The sequence below is a fragment of the Syngnathus acus genome, chromosome 8 (assembly GCF_901709675.1).
Source record: "Syngnathus acus chromosome 8, fSynAcu1.2, whole genome shotgun sequence".
In the NCBI taxonomy this organism is placed as follows: domain Eukaryota; kingdom Metazoa; phylum Chordata; class Actinopteri; order Syngnathiformes; family Syngnathidae; genus Syngnathus; species Syngnathus acus.
In genome coordinates, this window is record NC_051093.1 from 9,497,168 (window position 1) to 9,513,346 (window position 16,179).

The 16,179-nt window shown below is 43.6% G+C and overlaps 4 protein-coding genes across 6 annotated transcripts; 1 reads left to right on the forward strand and 3 right to left on the reverse strand.

Annotated features, from left to right (window-relative positions):
* Nucleotides 1-30: 30 nt before the first annotated feature.
* On the reverse strand, nt 31-2,115 carry hirip3 (HIRA interacting protein 3). 2 transcript variants are annotated; one of them, XM_037256068.1, is made up of 6 exons: nt 2,009-2,115; nt 1,581-1,662; nt 1,073-1,510; nt 721-868; nt 533-631; nt 31-424 (listed from the first exon to the last, which is right to left on the reverse strand). In XM_037256068.1, exons 2-6 carry the CDS (start codon nt 1,584-1,586, stop codon nt 249-251), a joined length of 867 nt encoding a protein of 288 aa, XP_037111963.1. In that variant the 5' UTR covers nt 1,587-1,662; nt 2,009-2,115; the 3' UTR covers nt 31-248. The 2 variants fall into 2 exon arrangements, with proteins under 2 accessions (XP_037111963.1, XP_037111962.1); XM_037256067.1 differs by having other exon boundaries at nt 1,073-1,513.
* Nucleotides 2,116-2,250: 135 nt separating this feature from the next.
* kctd13 (potassium channel tetramerization domain containing 13) lies at nt 2,251-5,432 on the reverse strand. 2 transcript variants are annotated; one of them, XM_037256047.1, is made up of 7 exons: nt 5,050-5,432; nt 4,475-4,731; nt 4,207-4,376; nt 3,962-4,051; nt 3,821-3,873; nt 3,525-3,720; nt 2,251-3,451 (listed from the first exon to the last, which is right to left on the reverse strand). In XM_037256047.1, the coding sequence occupies exons 2-7, from the start codon at nt 4,710-4,712 to the stop codon at nt 3,209-3,211; spliced, it is 990 nt and encodes a 329-aa protein (XP_037111942.1). In that variant the 5' UTR covers nt 4,713-4,731; nt 5,050-5,432; the 3' UTR covers nt 2,251-3,208. The 2 variants fall into 2 exon arrangements, with proteins under 2 accessions (XP_037111942.1, XP_037111941.1); XM_037256046.1 differs by having other exon boundaries at nt 4,475-4,735.
* A 192-nt stretch (nt 5,433-5,624) lies between these two features.
* sez6l2 (seizure related 6 homolog (mouse)-like 2) lies at nt 5,625-13,016 on the reverse strand. Its single transcript, XM_037255848.1, has 19 exons — nt 12,873-13,016; nt 11,980-12,059; nt 11,774-11,902; nt 11,494-11,709; nt 10,234-10,367; nt 9,975-10,167; nt 9,730-9,915; nt 9,474-9,657; nt 9,111-9,274; nt 8,849-9,043; nt 8,619-8,757; nt 8,326-8,522; nt 8,051-8,245; nt 7,723-7,917; nt 7,453-7,644; nt 7,298-7,336; nt 7,060-7,177; nt 6,851-6,962; nt 5,625-6,745 (listed from the first exon to the last, which is right to left on the reverse strand). Exons 2-19 carry the CDS (start codon nt 12,035-12,037, stop codon nt 6,716-6,718), a joined length of 2,676 nt encoding a protein of 891 aa, XP_037111743.1. The 5' UTR covers nt 12,038-12,059; nt 12,873-13,016; the 3' UTR covers nt 5,625-6,715.
* Nucleotides 13,017-13,069: 53 nt separating this feature from the next.
* asphd1 (aspartate beta-hydroxylase domain containing 1) lies at nt 13,070-15,983 on the forward strand. Its single transcript, XM_037256026.1, has 6 exons — nt 13,070-13,179; nt 14,124-14,593; nt 14,673-14,876; nt 14,943-15,150; nt 15,576-15,689; nt 15,765-15,983. Exons 2-6 carry the CDS (start codon nt 14,138-14,140, stop codon nt 15,872-15,874), a joined length of 1,092 nt encoding a protein of 363 aa, XP_037111921.1. The 5' UTR covers nt 13,070-13,179; nt 14,124-14,137; the 3' UTR covers nt 15,875-15,983.
* Nucleotides 15,984-16,179: the final 196 nt, after the last annotated feature.

Genomic DNA, 16,179 nt, shown 5'->3' on the forward strand with positions numbered 1-16,179 from the left:
CTAATACATATGAATGATTTGACAAAGGGAAATACGTAAAACTTTAATTCTAAAACGTTTTTGCAAATATTGGCATTTTCAAACGATAACTTTATTAAATTACAATGTCATATGATGCCGAACTATCCTGCAGGCTAGTCATGTGGTCCCTCCCTGCTGTAATATATAACATGAATACAATTTGAAGAAAAGAAAAAAAAAAGTCAAAGGATTGTCTTTTTCAGAACATTTGCATTAAGAACCATGCCTCAGTTGCTGTCAGCATCATCACTGATGATTCCCTTTAGGTTGTCCCAGTTTGTTGCCCTTCTACCTCGCTGGACGTTTTCTTCGTCGCTGTCAGAGCTTACCAGCCGCCGGACTGCATCGAGCGGGGATTTGCGTTGCTGCTGTTGTGCAAGGGCTCCTCTTCGTTTAGGTCGGCCTGAGTAAAGGAATTTTTAAAATTCTTAATTCAATCTATTTTTACATCGATATTTGCCCTATTGTTAAGTCATCTATTTGGAGACCAAGAAATAATATTCGTAATCACCTTGACAATCAATTATGTTGCTGACATCCAGTTCAGCAAGCTCCCGAGCTTCTTCTTTCTTCAGGCGTACCTTTTTACATTTTTCCAAGGATGGCTGACCTGTGTAAAAGTGTAGTGCGCTAAACAAATGGGCAATTTTTGAAAGCGACGATATCAGCCGGTCTCAATTATGAAGGCCCCCCACTGACCGTGAATACCAATATCTTCCAGCTCCTTCTTTAGTACATCCACCATGGCGCGAACAGAGCGACATTCACCGAGGAGCTTCTTGTAATTGCGTCTCTCGCCACAGAGAGAAATGTAGCGCTTCAGCCTTACCACCGCTTTGTCGTTTTCCTGTACAAACAACCAGAGGTATGTGATTTACGAGAGCACAAGAGCCAAGTTCAAGTTAATTGATGGTTTTGAAACGATGTTAAAAATGTATGTTCTGTTGGGTATTTTTTTGTATTAATGTTAGTATACATTTTTGTTTTACTGATTGCAAAGAACTTAAGGCAATTTCAGTGATGAGATTTTATGGAATGACTTAAAGATCACCTTCTGTTTTTTTGCGGCATCGTCTTTGTCTTTTTTGGTCGACTTCTTTTTTCCGCTGCTCTTTATCCGCTTGGACGCAACTTCATTTTCACTCTCACTCGTAGTGTCATTTTCCGTGTCTCTTTTTCTTTTGTTTTGGATGTCCTCAGCCCCTGACTCACCACCACTTTCGTTCTTCTTGTTTTCGCTGCTCTTTATCCACTTGGACGCAACTTCATTTTCACTCTCACTTGTAGTGTCATTTTCCGTGTCTCTTTTTCTTTTGCTTTGGATGTCCTCAGCCCCTGACTCACCACCACTTTCGTTCTTCTCGTTTTCGCTGCTCTTTATCCGCTTGGACGCAACTTCATTTTCACTCTCACTTGTAGTGTCATTTTCCGTGTCTCTTTTTCTTTTCTTTTGGATGTCCTCAGCCCCTGACTCACCACCACTTTCGTTCTTCTTGAAAGCAAAATAAAAGATTTGGTTGTCATCTTGACTCATGATGATAACATGGGAAGTTGCATACCTGCATTTTTACCAGCTCCTGTTCAACCACCGGTTTCACCTTGGCCAAATATGGCTGTTTTGAAATCCTCAAGGTCAGCGATCTGAATAACATATGGAGCATATATGCAAGAAGCACGAATTACACAGAACCAGTTGTGTTGACAGCCACAATGAGTAACCAGCAGGTGTCGCTAAAGTACAGCTTCCACCGTATTTGGTGGCTATCGTTATTGAACTTATCCAAACTTGAGCTCTGATGCAACACATCGTAAATGATGTCTTAAGTATCACTTGTAATGTGTTTTTAGCAGCTTTCGGTTATCGTTGTAGCATTCTGAAAGACCTGTTTAGCTTATTGTTGCGCTTGTACGAGTCAAGTGTTTTTATAAGCGTTATCAGCTATACACTACTCGCTTTAAATCCACGTTTAAATAGCCACATGCGTACCTTTAATATTGTTCAGAACGCTGCTGTCCTCGTACAAACAAACTGGCAGACACTCGAATTCACACTCACGCGCCTTGAGTAGTGGCGGCAGAAACAGAACGGAAGTGATGTGACGGGATATCCGGTTTAACTATTTACGTAGTGTTTACAAAATGAACGAGCTGAAATTTACTTTAGCGTTTTTGTTTTAGTCATTTGCAAATTATGCACGAGTTTATTTAAAAAAACATTCCACCAAAAAGCAAATTGGATTTCTTATTTATTCAATTTATTCAGAACATTTGTCACCACAGTGGGACGGAAGTTGGATGGTGAAGTAGTGCATTCATGTTATTGGTTAATTTTAGAAGGAGGAGACAGACACTGTTCAGTGTTTAAGAATTACATGCACACAAAACATCTTTCAATGAACTGAAACGGGGGTGGGGGGTGTATTAAAAAAAACATAAAAACCTTGGACGTATTAAACGACTGCTAGACCAATAACTTGGATCAAGTATCAGTGGTTTGGTATAAGACATGAAGAAAAGTGGAAAAATCATGGCTCAGAATAAAATACAATGCAATCACTTTCAAACCAACTTAAATAACAACATCACAATTTAGTCATTACAAATCTAACGTGTGCTAGAGTGCAAATGTATAGCCACCGCTGTTTTAACGCTGGGATTGCATACAAAAGTTAAATACATGACAATAAATTAGGTTCATAAATTAATTAAAACGACATCCCAAAGCGGCAGCGGAAATAATTTAAATACGGAAAATTAGAGCTGCCCAGCAATCTCATCCTTAGACAACTTCACAAAAAAAATGGCTACACAGACTATTCCAGTGTTAACATATCTAAGCTGAACTTGAGAAACAAACAAAAATCACCTCATCTAATTATCCAAAGTTGGGCAACCTGACAAAATACAAGCAGATCAAGCCTGAAAGTGTTCCCATCACAGCAGAGGCTGCCAGTGCATATCATCAACACCCAAGAAGGTGAAGAATATTGAAGTCATATTTCTGCCAGTTTTGCATCCCAGTCTATGTTTTTCCTATTTTATAGCGATACACAATCATTTATCTTGTAAACAACTTCTCCTCTCTCCAGTTACACCTTAACTTAATATTTTGACTACAAACAATGAAAGATACTTCCATCATCCCGTGGAACGGGTTGTTGCGACGTGCCGTTTTGTCTTCACATTTTTAATCCTTGTACACAGTTTGCTGGCCGTGGCCTCTTTCGTCATGCATTATGTGCCTCCTGACGTGGATCCTTCTCACTCGCCTGTCCCCTCCCACAGCGCCCTCTTCCTCCGATTGGCCCAGCGAGGAACCGGGCCCTCGAGAGTCCAATAGGTGCAACCCACCTGGACCGGATCGTCGGCCGGTCTCATAAATGAGGATGTTGAGGGTTTCTTCAAAAATGCGAGCTTCGGGAAACTCAACCTGAAACCACAAAGGTGACGGCAAAAGTAAGAGATTTGTCGTTATTTCCGAAGAATGACTTTGCGAGGCTTACTTTGGTCTGCTTCTTCTCCGTGGCATAGACGATGGACGTGCAGCATACTTCCGCAATCTTACGACCTTCGCCGTAAAAAGACCAGCAGCAAATCTCGTCCCCCAGGACATCTTTGACAAACAGGACTCGGCCATTAAAGCGGAGTACCAGTTTATCAAAAAGTTCGATGTTCTTCAACAGGTTGTCATCTGAATTGCTGGTCCAACAAAAAGATGTTTGATTTACTCTATGTAAGCAGGATTGGGCAACATCTATTATTCTACTTCATGGGTAGCTCATGTTCAAAACCTTTTTACCTGGTATATGAGTACTTGTTATTTCCTCTGTTGTTCTGCAACTTAACCACGGGCTGGTTGGAGAGGGGGGGGGGGGACAATCAATTGAAACAGTCTGCTCATTTACAACACAATATCAAAGAGGTAAGCAACACAATGCACCTTTCTACAGGTAGCAATCATCTTCTGCTCTTCTTTGGCCGACGTGATCATTGGGATGCGACACACACTTTCAAATATGTCCGTTTGCTTCTAAAGGGGGACAAAGACAGATTTATGAAACATTGAATAATTTAGTTGAAAGCATTGACTAAATGGACTGACTACTAGTTAGTATTATTACTAACCCAAGGATGTTGTTTGAAATTGGTCCTTGGTTTGAAGTACAACCAACAACCACTTTTTACCTGCATGGCAGTGAGGCAGTGTTGGATAAGTCCCTGGACCCTGTAGTATTGAGCCTCTTTCAGGATCTCATCAAGTTCTCTGTGGTCGTCAGGGAGCGGTACCGAGCCATCCCGCAGGAAGTTCAAAATGATCCCAAAATGTCGACCACTGCGATCTAAAATTACCCAGCCTGATGCAGAATGAGAAAGTGTAATCAGCCGTTGGAATTATCCTCCAAAATCCAACAAAGGTTGACATCGTTGATAAACATTTTTCAGATCCATTCACCGTCTGAGTCAATGGTCACTTCGGTTCCTCCATTGCAAATGCTGTGCAGCAGGCTTTCCTCCTTGGTCAATGTCTGGACGGTTGTATAGTGAAGTGTCCCGCCCACATTTAACTTGACATATTTGCTTCCCAACAGACCCTGATGTCTGTCTTCGACAGTGCTCTGGAAAACAGGTTGGGAAACAGCAGACTGGGTGGAGTTTGCAGCATGACTGCTGACTGACGCCTCAGCAGACATGGGATTGATTGGTTCCTTTCTGGCTGGAATGACACAGGAAGAGGTTTTATGCAACAAGGGTTGAGAATACTGTGTCAAATGAGCTGTTATTTTTAGATTTTTATTACAAATAGCTTTATATAAAGAGATCAATCAATACGTCGACTGGGGCCAGGGTTAAAGTGAACTGAACAAATAAGCCTTATATTTATTTTAAGTAAACAATAAATCTACCCTAGCTTTAGAAATAAAATCAACACTCATCTTTAGTACCAGAATATGAAAACATGACGCAGCAGTTCGTCTGGTCGGGAATCATTATTTCGCAGTTATGTTATTAATAATAGATTGTACTTACCACACTGAACATCAAAGTGATCTGACGAATAGAAGTATCCTTTAATTTCCTTGCTTACTAATCGGCCCGAGAACAAAACACAACGCGTGAGGACAAGACAAATCTTTCTAGTTAATCGAGAGCGAAGCTAACGTTTGACACTTCATTTTAATGTTAGCATAGCTAATCAAAACAACAACATTGACTTTTCCATTTTGCTTCGCAAATTCTTTTCACATTCGTTCTGCTCCTGACTCACGACTTCACAAACGAGACATTATAAAAACAAATCTTTACAGATAGAGGAACCCAATGAATTGTTTGCCATTAGGATTTTGCTCAGTTAATCTTGACAGCTAACTGGGTCACTCGTAACGAAGGACCGACAACTTCCGCTATTTTCTTCTTCTACGATTTCTATGACGCAGCCCAAAAGAACATTTGTCACGTTACTGCCCCCTGTCACATTACGAACGCATAACACCCTTCACCTGTCAAACGCAGAGCTTCCTAAACACTCCACCAGGGAAAAATATTAGGCCACTTTTGTGTCTATCATAATCTATCATAATTTGTAAAAATGACATCACAACAGATTTTACACCATTCAACAGAGACTTTATTTCCAGCTCAGCAATTAAATTACTGCGTTCAAAAGAATGTACTCATATATGAAGCAAAGAAATGCTACTGATAATAATTACGTCTACCACGCCACAGTCTCCAACTGCTCCCATTTGGCACAGTGAATGAGCCAAACAATCCCTTTTCAATAAATACATAATGCATTACAGCAAACAGCCAGGGTTGTAATTTTTCATCAACATAGTGCATACGACATCAAATCTGATATGTCAATAACTATAATGATAATGGCAAGATTGAGCGGAAGCAATAATTTACAATCAGTGCATGCTATAAGCATAATGACATTCATGTCCTCACCTTCCCATGTACGATATGTTGTTATGAGACACTGGCTGTTTTGGCAGAAACAGCAAAGCATAAAAACTAAACACTGCCTTTGTAAACACTACTTCAACAACAGATGAAAACACTTCAGGACATTATTTCACATTTTATTTTGGCACTGAATTTTCATTATCTAATTAATGAAAATATACAACCTCCCGTCACTATTTAGAAGTGTAAATATGAGGTTTATATGTATAGATCTTTAATTTAGCACTGTATATATATCAATCAATCTCAGCCAAAATCAAGTCGTATATTTACATTCATTGTGTTTGTGTATATTTTACACAGAGACGGCGTGACAAAGAGAGAAAAGGGTGAATCAACACATCATGTTTGCGACGTTTGCCACAAAAAATAAGCACAAAACATTCAAGTGTTTGGTCAAGAGTGTAAAATTTGCGCATTGTTTATATTGCAAGATTTTGGCCTCACTATAATTGAACTAAATAAATCAACAATACTCCTGCGCCCTCCCTGCCCTTGTGAATTTGTTAACCATTGTAAGGCACAAGTCCCAATGCAACACTGACTGAGCTCAATTCCACCCACCAATCAAAGTAGGACTTCCATAATTAAGAAAATAAACACATGGTGCTAATATACTAGGAAGATGACAAATGAACCAAAAGGGGATTTCATGGTGTCATAGTAATAAACATTTTCTCCTCCAAAACAATCGAATTGTTTTTTACATCTCACCAAGATACCTTTAAATGGAAACTTCATACTCCCGTGTATCCTGTGGTCAAAAAGAGGAAGCAATTAGGAACAATCTATGAGCCGTACATAAACTATGAAAGCATAACTGTCAAAATACAGGAGAGAAATGGAAGGTGTTCCTCACCCCAGCCTCATAAAGAGGGTTGTTGAAATCCGACTCGACTGTGATGGGACTGTAAGAGTGTGTGTGAGAAAGAGACTTCCAGAAGAGCGGCTTCCATTCTAGTCTGCAGATGCTGTGGGGGAGCAACAACATTTAATATGTATATCCCTGTAAATTCCCGACGCAATATCCGAGCATGGAATGTACAAGTCAACACAAGCGGTGCTTACTTTGTATAGTACATGTAAATTCCTCCAATCAGTAGGATGACCAGGATGATGGGCAGAATTATTGCAAGAGCGATGTTCTCACTCAGAATCTGATGGGAGGGCTCAAATGATTGCGACACTGTCAAGTCAGAAAAAAGCCTGAATTAGTTTCTGTTAGAATTCAAATCAAGTCATAGCTGTTGTGGAATAGTTATCTAATACAAGGCCTAAAAAAAGGGAAGAGGAGAAATATAACCACCCTCTAATTTGTGATCATCCAGAAGTTCCTCATAGGCCACTATGTGAAATAAAAAACAAAAGGATCCATAGTCAAGAAAGACCGAGCGATGTAAATCATGGATTCAAAGCAGCAGAAAACAAACGAAGGAACGGAGGAACGGTGGAGAGCTTTACCTTTACAAAAGGGCGGTGGGCTGTTCCACTGAGACGGGTGTCCGGGCACACAGGTGATAATAACCTCCCCGATGAGCTCATAGCCTTCATAACAGAAGAAACGCAAGGTTTCTCCTGCCTGGTAGCTGTGCTTGTACAGTGTTTGGTATCCGTTGTCCGGGACGCCGGGATTTGGGCACGGGTCGTATTTTACTGGAAAGAACACCGAGAGGCTAGTCGTGCATTTTCCCCATCCGCGATAAAAAATGGAGCTGAACAATTGCTACTTACAGACACACTTTGGGCTGTGGTCACTCCATTTTGGGGTACCGGTGTCTCGTCCGTGACAGGAGATTTGGTTGGGGCCTTCCAGTTGGTAACCTTGGTTACAGGAGAAACGCACAACGGTTCCGACCGCAAAACCGGCTTCAGGGCGCACTGAGCGCGCTCCGTTTACAACCTCTCCCGGGTCGGGACACTGCTGGACTGGATGGGGAACACAAACACCATTCGACGATGAATGACAAAGCATTTTCATGTGTCAAGGAACTAAGTTGAAGTGAGTCAGAGGGTTTCATTTGGACAAAAGTAGCGCTTTGCCTATTGCAATTACTCTGACCTTTGACACAGGTGGGTGGGCTGCTGCTCCAGGAAAGGTCCCACTGACAGGTGATGATGTCAGAGCCATTGATGTCATATCCCGGTTGACACTGATAGGTCAGCACGCTTCCTCTCACCGGGGAGGAATGGGACGAGCTGATCCACCCAAACTCGATTTGAGGGAGAGCGGGGCAGGTATCGTTTGGCTCAACTTCTATGACACACAATAAATAAATAGGACGTAGAGTTGAAAGTCCAACCATCAACTTTCTATCAAATATATTATAACCATACCACGATAATGAATGAGGAATCCCTGACTCAAGATGAAACTGGAGTCTTCCGGATCACTTTGAAACTGAATAGTGACCTCCGACCCCCCGGATACAACTTGGAAGCGCTCTTTGGAACCCAGGTACTGGCCGATGGCATGGGACATGAGATCGCGCCCATCAAAAACGGTCAGCACGTCAGTGTGGCGAATATTTAAGCTATTGGATGGATGAAAAAAAAAACCAGAGAGAAGAGGAACTCAGTCACTTAAACAGAGCAAGATTGTTGACACTAAATGAAGAAAGCAAACTCACATATGGATGTCCAGTTCAATGCGCTTCTCTTCATTGCCGTGGATCTGCCATAAACAATCCAGGCCCTTGGAGTAGCTCTGAGGCCAATCGGGAGATAGGATGGTACCTGAGGCCTCGGTCAGTTCCCCTCCACACAGAGCTGAGGAAACAAGGAGAATCATGTCCAGCAAATTAGCAAGATGGACAGAAAAATGTGTTAGTCTTTCTGACAATAATAAAAAAAGTTCTACCTTTGCACACAGGCTCACTGTCATTCCAGTGGGGGTTGCTGGGGTCCACACACTCAATAGTGGCTGACCCCTGTTCCATGACAAAACCCGGCGAGCAGCTAAAGGTAACCGTGGTGCCCAACTGGTAAGTGATGTCACTGCTGCTGAAGTTTCCATGGGGCATGTAAGGCTCCCAGCAATGCTCATCATCAAATGCTAGGAAACAAATAAAATAATCATAAAATCCGGTGCCAAATGTATGCTACGCAATGTGGATGCTCACCCTCATATCGCAGTGCCAGGAGTAGAGGGATAGAGGACGAATCAGCGGTGAGCTCCAAGTACAAAGAGGTGCCCTCGCTCAGCAGTCCGTGCTCTGGCACGTCATCCATATCGGAGTCGAAGAGAGGCGGCGACAGCGAACTGTTTCCACTGCGCACAATTAACCTAAGAGGACAAAATGCAGAGTGACATTTTAGCTTCTGGACACTTTCACAGTATGATGTCAGCAGATTCACAGAAAAAAAAAAACCAGATCACAGATGATAGTTTGACTCCAGCTACAGATGTTGCGCAATCATAATAAACATCGACTTTTCAATCAAACTTTTAGAAACGAGTAAATATAAGTGCTTTTCGGTCTTACTTATCGTCATCTTCATCCAACGCGATCCTCTCAAAATGCAGGTGGAGCCTGTGGCCCTCTTTGGCCTCAAGCAACCAGTGGCAGCTCAAGTTGTTTCCGTTACTGTGGTTGGCGACAGACGGAGGAGGTGGCGACAGAATCCGACCCACTGTTGCATTACGGATCCAGCCCCCGCAAGACACAGCTGAGGAAACATCACATTGTTCTCAGAAACGCAGCACATTCATAAGAGCGGGCTCTTAAAGAGGTCACCCACCCACACACTGAGGTTCCGCCGTGCTCCAGTGTGGTCGTGTGGTGTTGACGCAAGTGGCCACCTCATGACCGCGGACTTGGAAACCCGGATCGCAATGGAAGTGCGCCTGACCCCCGGGATGGATGTCGGTCACGGTCACCCCGCCGCTTTCGGGGGAATGCGGGAAGGTGCAGGACAGCAGGAAAGCTGCAAGACAAGGCCCGCGCTGGGTGCTATTGCAGAGAAATGGCACAGGTGTAACTTACCTTGATAGTGCAGGATGAATTTGCCGTGGTTGTTGGACTGGCGACTGCGGTAGTGGATGTGCACCTGATTGGTCGTGCTGCGAATCACCTGCCCCTCCCTCATTAGCGTCTCATTAGCTAATAGCTTTGGTGCGGAATCCCCGTGGCCCATAATGGTCAGGGATTCCTCCTTGGACAGATTCACCTTCCTCACCTGTATGGGTGTTTTTGTCAAAATAATTGATGTGTGTTGGGTCCTAAAAAAAAAAAAAGTGCTTACCTGAATCTCCACACCATAGCCTGCATACACTGTAATGCTGTAGGTGCATTCCAGTGGGGAAGCAGATGATGATGATGCAGAATCTGGTGACTCGACAATATCCTCCATCGCGGACAAGGATGCATTGCACTGAACTGCAAAATGACAGCAGGGAAAACATTTATGAATCTGTAGATGCCATCAAATACATTCATGTACAACAATAGCCATCTATGATTTGTTTCCAGCCAACCCAAAGCACTTGTGTACAAGTACGACTGTTGCCATGGTGATCTGTTGTTCATCGGCAGCACTTTGTTCAATAAAAGCAAAAGACAGATTGTCAAACTGCAGACGCTTACACAACTCTACAGTATCACAAATATGCATGGGAAGCGGTGATTTCGCCTCACCGACGTCCTTCAGAAGCCTCGGTGATCAATAATTTTACATATTCAATTTCTGCATGCGCGTGCTCCAGTAGGCCACTTAGAGATTGAATTTGCGGAATCTTCACGTTAAGTGGCTACTCTGGCATTTCCTCCATACTAGCGTTGGCGGACGGGCATCTGGGTCAGATATGCTCATTTAGGGCACAGCACATAGCACTTGGCATCATTTTCATCACCAGTGTGACCTTATTCCTGACTTAAATGACTTATATATGCTTTTTAATGCTAAAGGAATATTCGAAAAGTACAAAGAATCATAGTGAATTATTTATCGAAGTAGTGTTATAGCTTTACTCATTTTGGGATGAAAGATATCTCAAGGCTACTCAAAAACATTATTTGTTATTGTTATATAACACATTACTATGGTCGATAGCAAGAAAACCCTGAAATGACTAATATAAAATTTGAAATATTCAAAATAACTAGCTATATTTACACGCATGTTGACATGTTGTCGATTCAACCAGCGTCATGTTACCTTGTTGCTATTCAGCATCATGTTGCGCTCAAAATCCGACACCAGGAATTGCTATTAAAACGAATTCCATTATTGATGTCATATATTTTGTTTAGTAATCTATACCTGGTAGATTCAAAAGAGAACAATGTCCTAAGGCACTCTTGTGTCATCTTGCAAGCTACGCAAAAAAACTGCAGTAAGCTATTTGGTCTCTTGACATATTTTGAGAAGTAAGCTGCTTTACCCCCAGGCCAAAGGAGACATTCCACATTTTGACTGCATACTGCTGATCATATTAAAAAACATCATTGAAGAAAAGGGACCAAAGGGACCCCCCCCCCACCCACTGTGGCAACATGCAGTTACCTGGCATGTGCATTGTGGTTATAGTCGTGGTGGTGATTAGAGTGGTGGTCGTTTCCTCTTCTATGGGAACGAAGGACATGCGGCTCCTCAAGCCCGCGTGGCCGCCCGCAGACGAGGAGCCCAACGCCGTGGTGAGCAGTCCTGGCGAAATCACCGTGGCGGTCGACTCGCTCTGCTTGACATCAGGCACTGCCCGTGTCGGATTGGATGTTGCGCCTGCCGACGTTTAATGAAAGATTTTTCATCCTGGCTTGAGGGTGAACCATTGTTATTTTCATACCTGTGTTGGCGGAAGAGTGACCGAGGTATTCCTTACTCTGAAGGGAAGCGTGGGTCAGGTCACCCACGGGGTAAGAGTCTGAGGGTGATGTTGGTGGTGCATCGGTTTCGGGAATCATCAAGCTCATGGCTGCGACGACAACAGAATCTCTTTTGTTAAATAACAAGTCAAATGCAGAACCACATGCACACACACGCATCTGTTACCTGAAAGTTGATGGATCATGGTGACAGACAGTATCACAGCAAAGGATGTCAACTCCATGGCTCAAGAAGAATCCAACGATCTAAAAAGGACAAACTGGTTCTGATGAACATAATATTAAGTGGGTATGAATGAACACGTTTGTGCCCTTAATGTTTGACTTTTACGGTTTGGCAATATACTGATGTCTGATTTTTATTTCATTTTTAAAATCTATTTGATCTCATTTTAATCTAATTCTCAACCCCTTGTGGTACATGACGTAGAGGAACTCTTACACCCATTTGTTTGTTTATGTAGTGTATAATGTAACCTAGGGAAAGACATATTAATAGTGACAGTTATAGCAAAAGGTAGTAGCATTGCAGGTTTTTTATTTCTATCTAACAGGCAATGTGCAGATTGGGATTAGGGAGGCATTGCTATGCATGGAAAGATGCATTCATTAAGGAAATAATGAATTCCTTTACATATCAGCAAAATCACAATCGGAGGCCAAACGACAGAACGGGTGCAAAATGCATCAAAAGGAAAATACCCATGCTTGCACCTGCGTTCCCTCCCCCAAACCTGCAAACGCATGTTCAAAAAAAAAAAAAAAAAAGCGCCTCTTTCTGCCGCTGCACCGCAAAAGGTTTTTGCTGCCATCATTTTGTGATTCCAATGAAACAAATAAAGGCACATCGAGGCGTTCCCTTCCTTCCTCGCAGATGCCAGCCGTGGATGTCACAAAATGATGGGTGCTCTGCTCTGCTCTGCAAGGCAGCAGCAGCAGCGGCAGCAGCAGCATCCTTCGCACCTCCTCGGCCCCTCTTTTTGTCGAGGACCATTTTGGGACATCAGTCGTCCTGACGATGAGAGGAGTGGGGGAAAAAAAACATGCACCGTTACATACCTTTACCTCAGCTCCGACGATGGCTTTAATATGTGCTATCCTGTTGCTGTAGGCCCCCGTCAACAAGGTTCCGAGGTGCCCCCTACGGCTGCACACTAAAGGCTTGACGCATTCGACTCGGCTTGTGAGGCATCTGTGGAGAGGCGCCAGGCGCGCTCTAGCGGCCGTGTACTGGAACTGCGGGGAGCCGAACGCGCAAAAAAAAAGAAAAGAAAAAAAACCCCAGCTCGAGAGGAACCATCTAGCTTGCACGGTGCAGAGGCGTGTGCGTACGTGCTTGTGACACATCTCGCCACGGTCTATCAAGGTAATAAGATGTGAATTTTGTGTCATTTGTCAAATGCGCACCTTGTGATGTGGGTGGACGTTTGCGCCGTTAAACATTGCGGACGTTAAGTATGAACGGACGGAGCTGGTGGGTGATGGAGAGAGATCACAATCGCCACCATTTTTACATGTGTGATGTGTGCATGTTCCAAATGACCCCCTCAGAGCCCCTCAAATGCTTGGACCCCCCCATAAAGCCATTACGTTAATAGTTAAGGGCTTGCCAATTGACTCAAACAAATTCAAGACCTCGCCACGTGAGTAAGATCATAAACCTGCACAAGCAACTAGAACAAAAGGTCAGTGTTGGTCATCAAAGAGTGAGCCAACTTGGATGAAGTCATGCCAGGCAAGAGCCAGAAGGGGATTAAATCAAGAAAAGAAGTGAATAAGGCTGTCTGAAAGCAGGCCAGGCCAATGGTGCCTTCAGGCTTTGCTTGTTGGTCAACAGCAGATTAGCGTTTTACACTGACCCAACATTTATACCTCCATTTTGTAAATAAACGATTTTTCCTTTACGGCACGGGTGTCAAACTCACGGCCCGGGGGCCAGATACGGCCCGCCACATCATTTGATGTGGCCCGCGAAGACAATTTGTGCATCAAATTCGTGTCATTACTAGAATTGCAAATTGTCTTTACTTTTAATAATATATTTTTTTAAAAAGATTTGACCAGTTTTTACTCATCTGATTTGAAAAGAAGTTATTTGTCAGTTTGTTTTGTAGCTTTTACTGTATATAATATGAGGTGCTCATACATTTATTTGGGTTGACAGTCATAATGGCCCTCCGAAAGAAGCTATGACTACAATGCGGCCAACAAAAAAATTGAGTTTGACACCCCTGCTTTACGGGGTTGGTTCAGTCCGTCTCTCCTCATATCAATACATCCCCTTAATCTCTGAATCTGTTTCTATTTCAGTCTTCTGGAGCCCAATGGTAAAGATGCACTGGTCCTTGGACATGCTGCCCTTGCCTCCTTACGTTGAGCTGGGCGTCCACTCACTATGCGGCCTTTTGTGGACGCTGGCCTTCTTGTTCCTGTGGCACTGTTATCGGATCGGCTCGGACCTCCCGATGGCGGGTCACGCGCACGGGGGGGAAATCAGCTCGAGAAGATCCGCAATGTCTCTCGGGGGAAGCTGTGCGGGAGCAAAGTATAAATCGCAGTCCAAGCTGTTCAGGGGTGATCAAAAGAACCGCTTGATAAGCATGGAAACAGAAGAGGACGAGGAGCTGGGGCAAGGCTACCTCGCACCGGTCCTGAGCCACTCCTTGTTCCCGGCGCAGGCTTCTGCACAGGCCAAGAAACTTTACTCAGCCCTGCAGGAATACGCCAAACGCTACAGCTGGGTGGGAATGGGCCGCATTCACAAAGGCCTTCGGAAGCAGGTTGGGGCTGGAGCGATGTCATTTCTTTTTCGACCGTATTGGATCTGAACCACCAATTTGCTCCCCGTCCTCTCTTTAGATCAAATTAAACGAGCACTCGGCCATCCAGAAGCCGCACCTCTTCTTCCTGCCTGACGTCCCGAGCGTTCCCTTTTTTCCACGGGATGCTCATCGCCACGATATTGAAGTCTTGGAAGCCAACTACACGGTCATCCTGGCTGAGTTCCAGGCGGCTTACCAGAGAGGCATTGACTCCAAACTGGGCTGGACCATGGGAGCAAAGGTACAAAACGAGAGCCAAGCGTCAGGAGAAGAGCAATAAAAGCGCGTGTCGTCCGTCCCCTTTCAGGGCCAGGCCGTGTTTCCGCTGTACAGCGCAGGCGTGTACGTGACGGCCAATTGTCGCGCCTGTCCTTGCACCTACCGGACACTTCTGTCCCTGCGCACGTTCATAAGCAGCAACTCCTTGGGATCGGCCGGATTTTGGTTGCTGGGGCCCGGTGCCGCTCTGGGGAGCTCATACGGACCGACTAATACGCGGCTGCGCTGTCATCTAGGTCGGTAAATAAATCAGGCCCAAGGGAATGGAAAGTTCACTTAATAGTGTCTGGAAGACTTTTAGGAACAATCGCCATGAATAAGCTGACATGTTGTGGCTCGGTTTTTGTTATCATTTGTATGATTTTATTATTTTCTAAATTAAAAAAAAAAAAAAGTTATCCGTTTTAAATATTATTTCATTATTATGATTTTATTATGATTTTATTATTGTTATTACATTTATTTTATGACATGCTGCATGTCATTGTTGAAATATTAAAAAAATAAATAAATCCTAATAGCCCAACCGCCGCTAAATGGTTGTTTAGGTACATTTCGACTTAGCCCATTTTGTGCTGCTACCCAGCTGTTTTCTAATCCTCTTGCCTTCAAAAGAGACAGGGTGGCTTTCAAATCATTTTGGAGCCCATAACTCTTGCAGGTCTGCAAACGCCCCCTCTGTGTGAGCTCGTGGTGGGAGGGGAGCCTCAATGCTGGTCTGAGGGACACTGCCTGCTGATTGATGACTCCTTCCTTCACACAGCGGCACACAAAGGTTGCTGATGCCAACAAATTGTCAGGCTTAGAATAAAATAGCAACGCAGTAAGATTCTCTCATCTTATTTGCAAGGGCCCCCAGATGCCGGACCCCGAGTCATTCTCAGCGTGGACGTGTGGCATCCCAATGTGGCCGCGGCCGAGAGACAAGCCTTGGACTTCATGTTCAGTCCTGATGTCTGAGCAGTGCCTTTTGTTTTCGCCTTGAAAAATCATGCTGCATGGAAATATGCATGCAAGTTCTTTCACTCACGTTATGTAATATTCTCACAAAGGCAACATATTGTGGAAAATCAAATTCAATATAAATGCCACTTTTTCATTTGTTTACAATTGACTAGAGGATGTTTTAATAGCACTGGATGATGGATAGGTCAACTCATTTGCATGGCTTTTCCAGTTGAATACATTTAGCAGGAAACTGAAAATATATTTAAATTGCTTTTTGGACGGCTGCCTTTCCGGTCCCAATTTTTCTTGTGACTCAT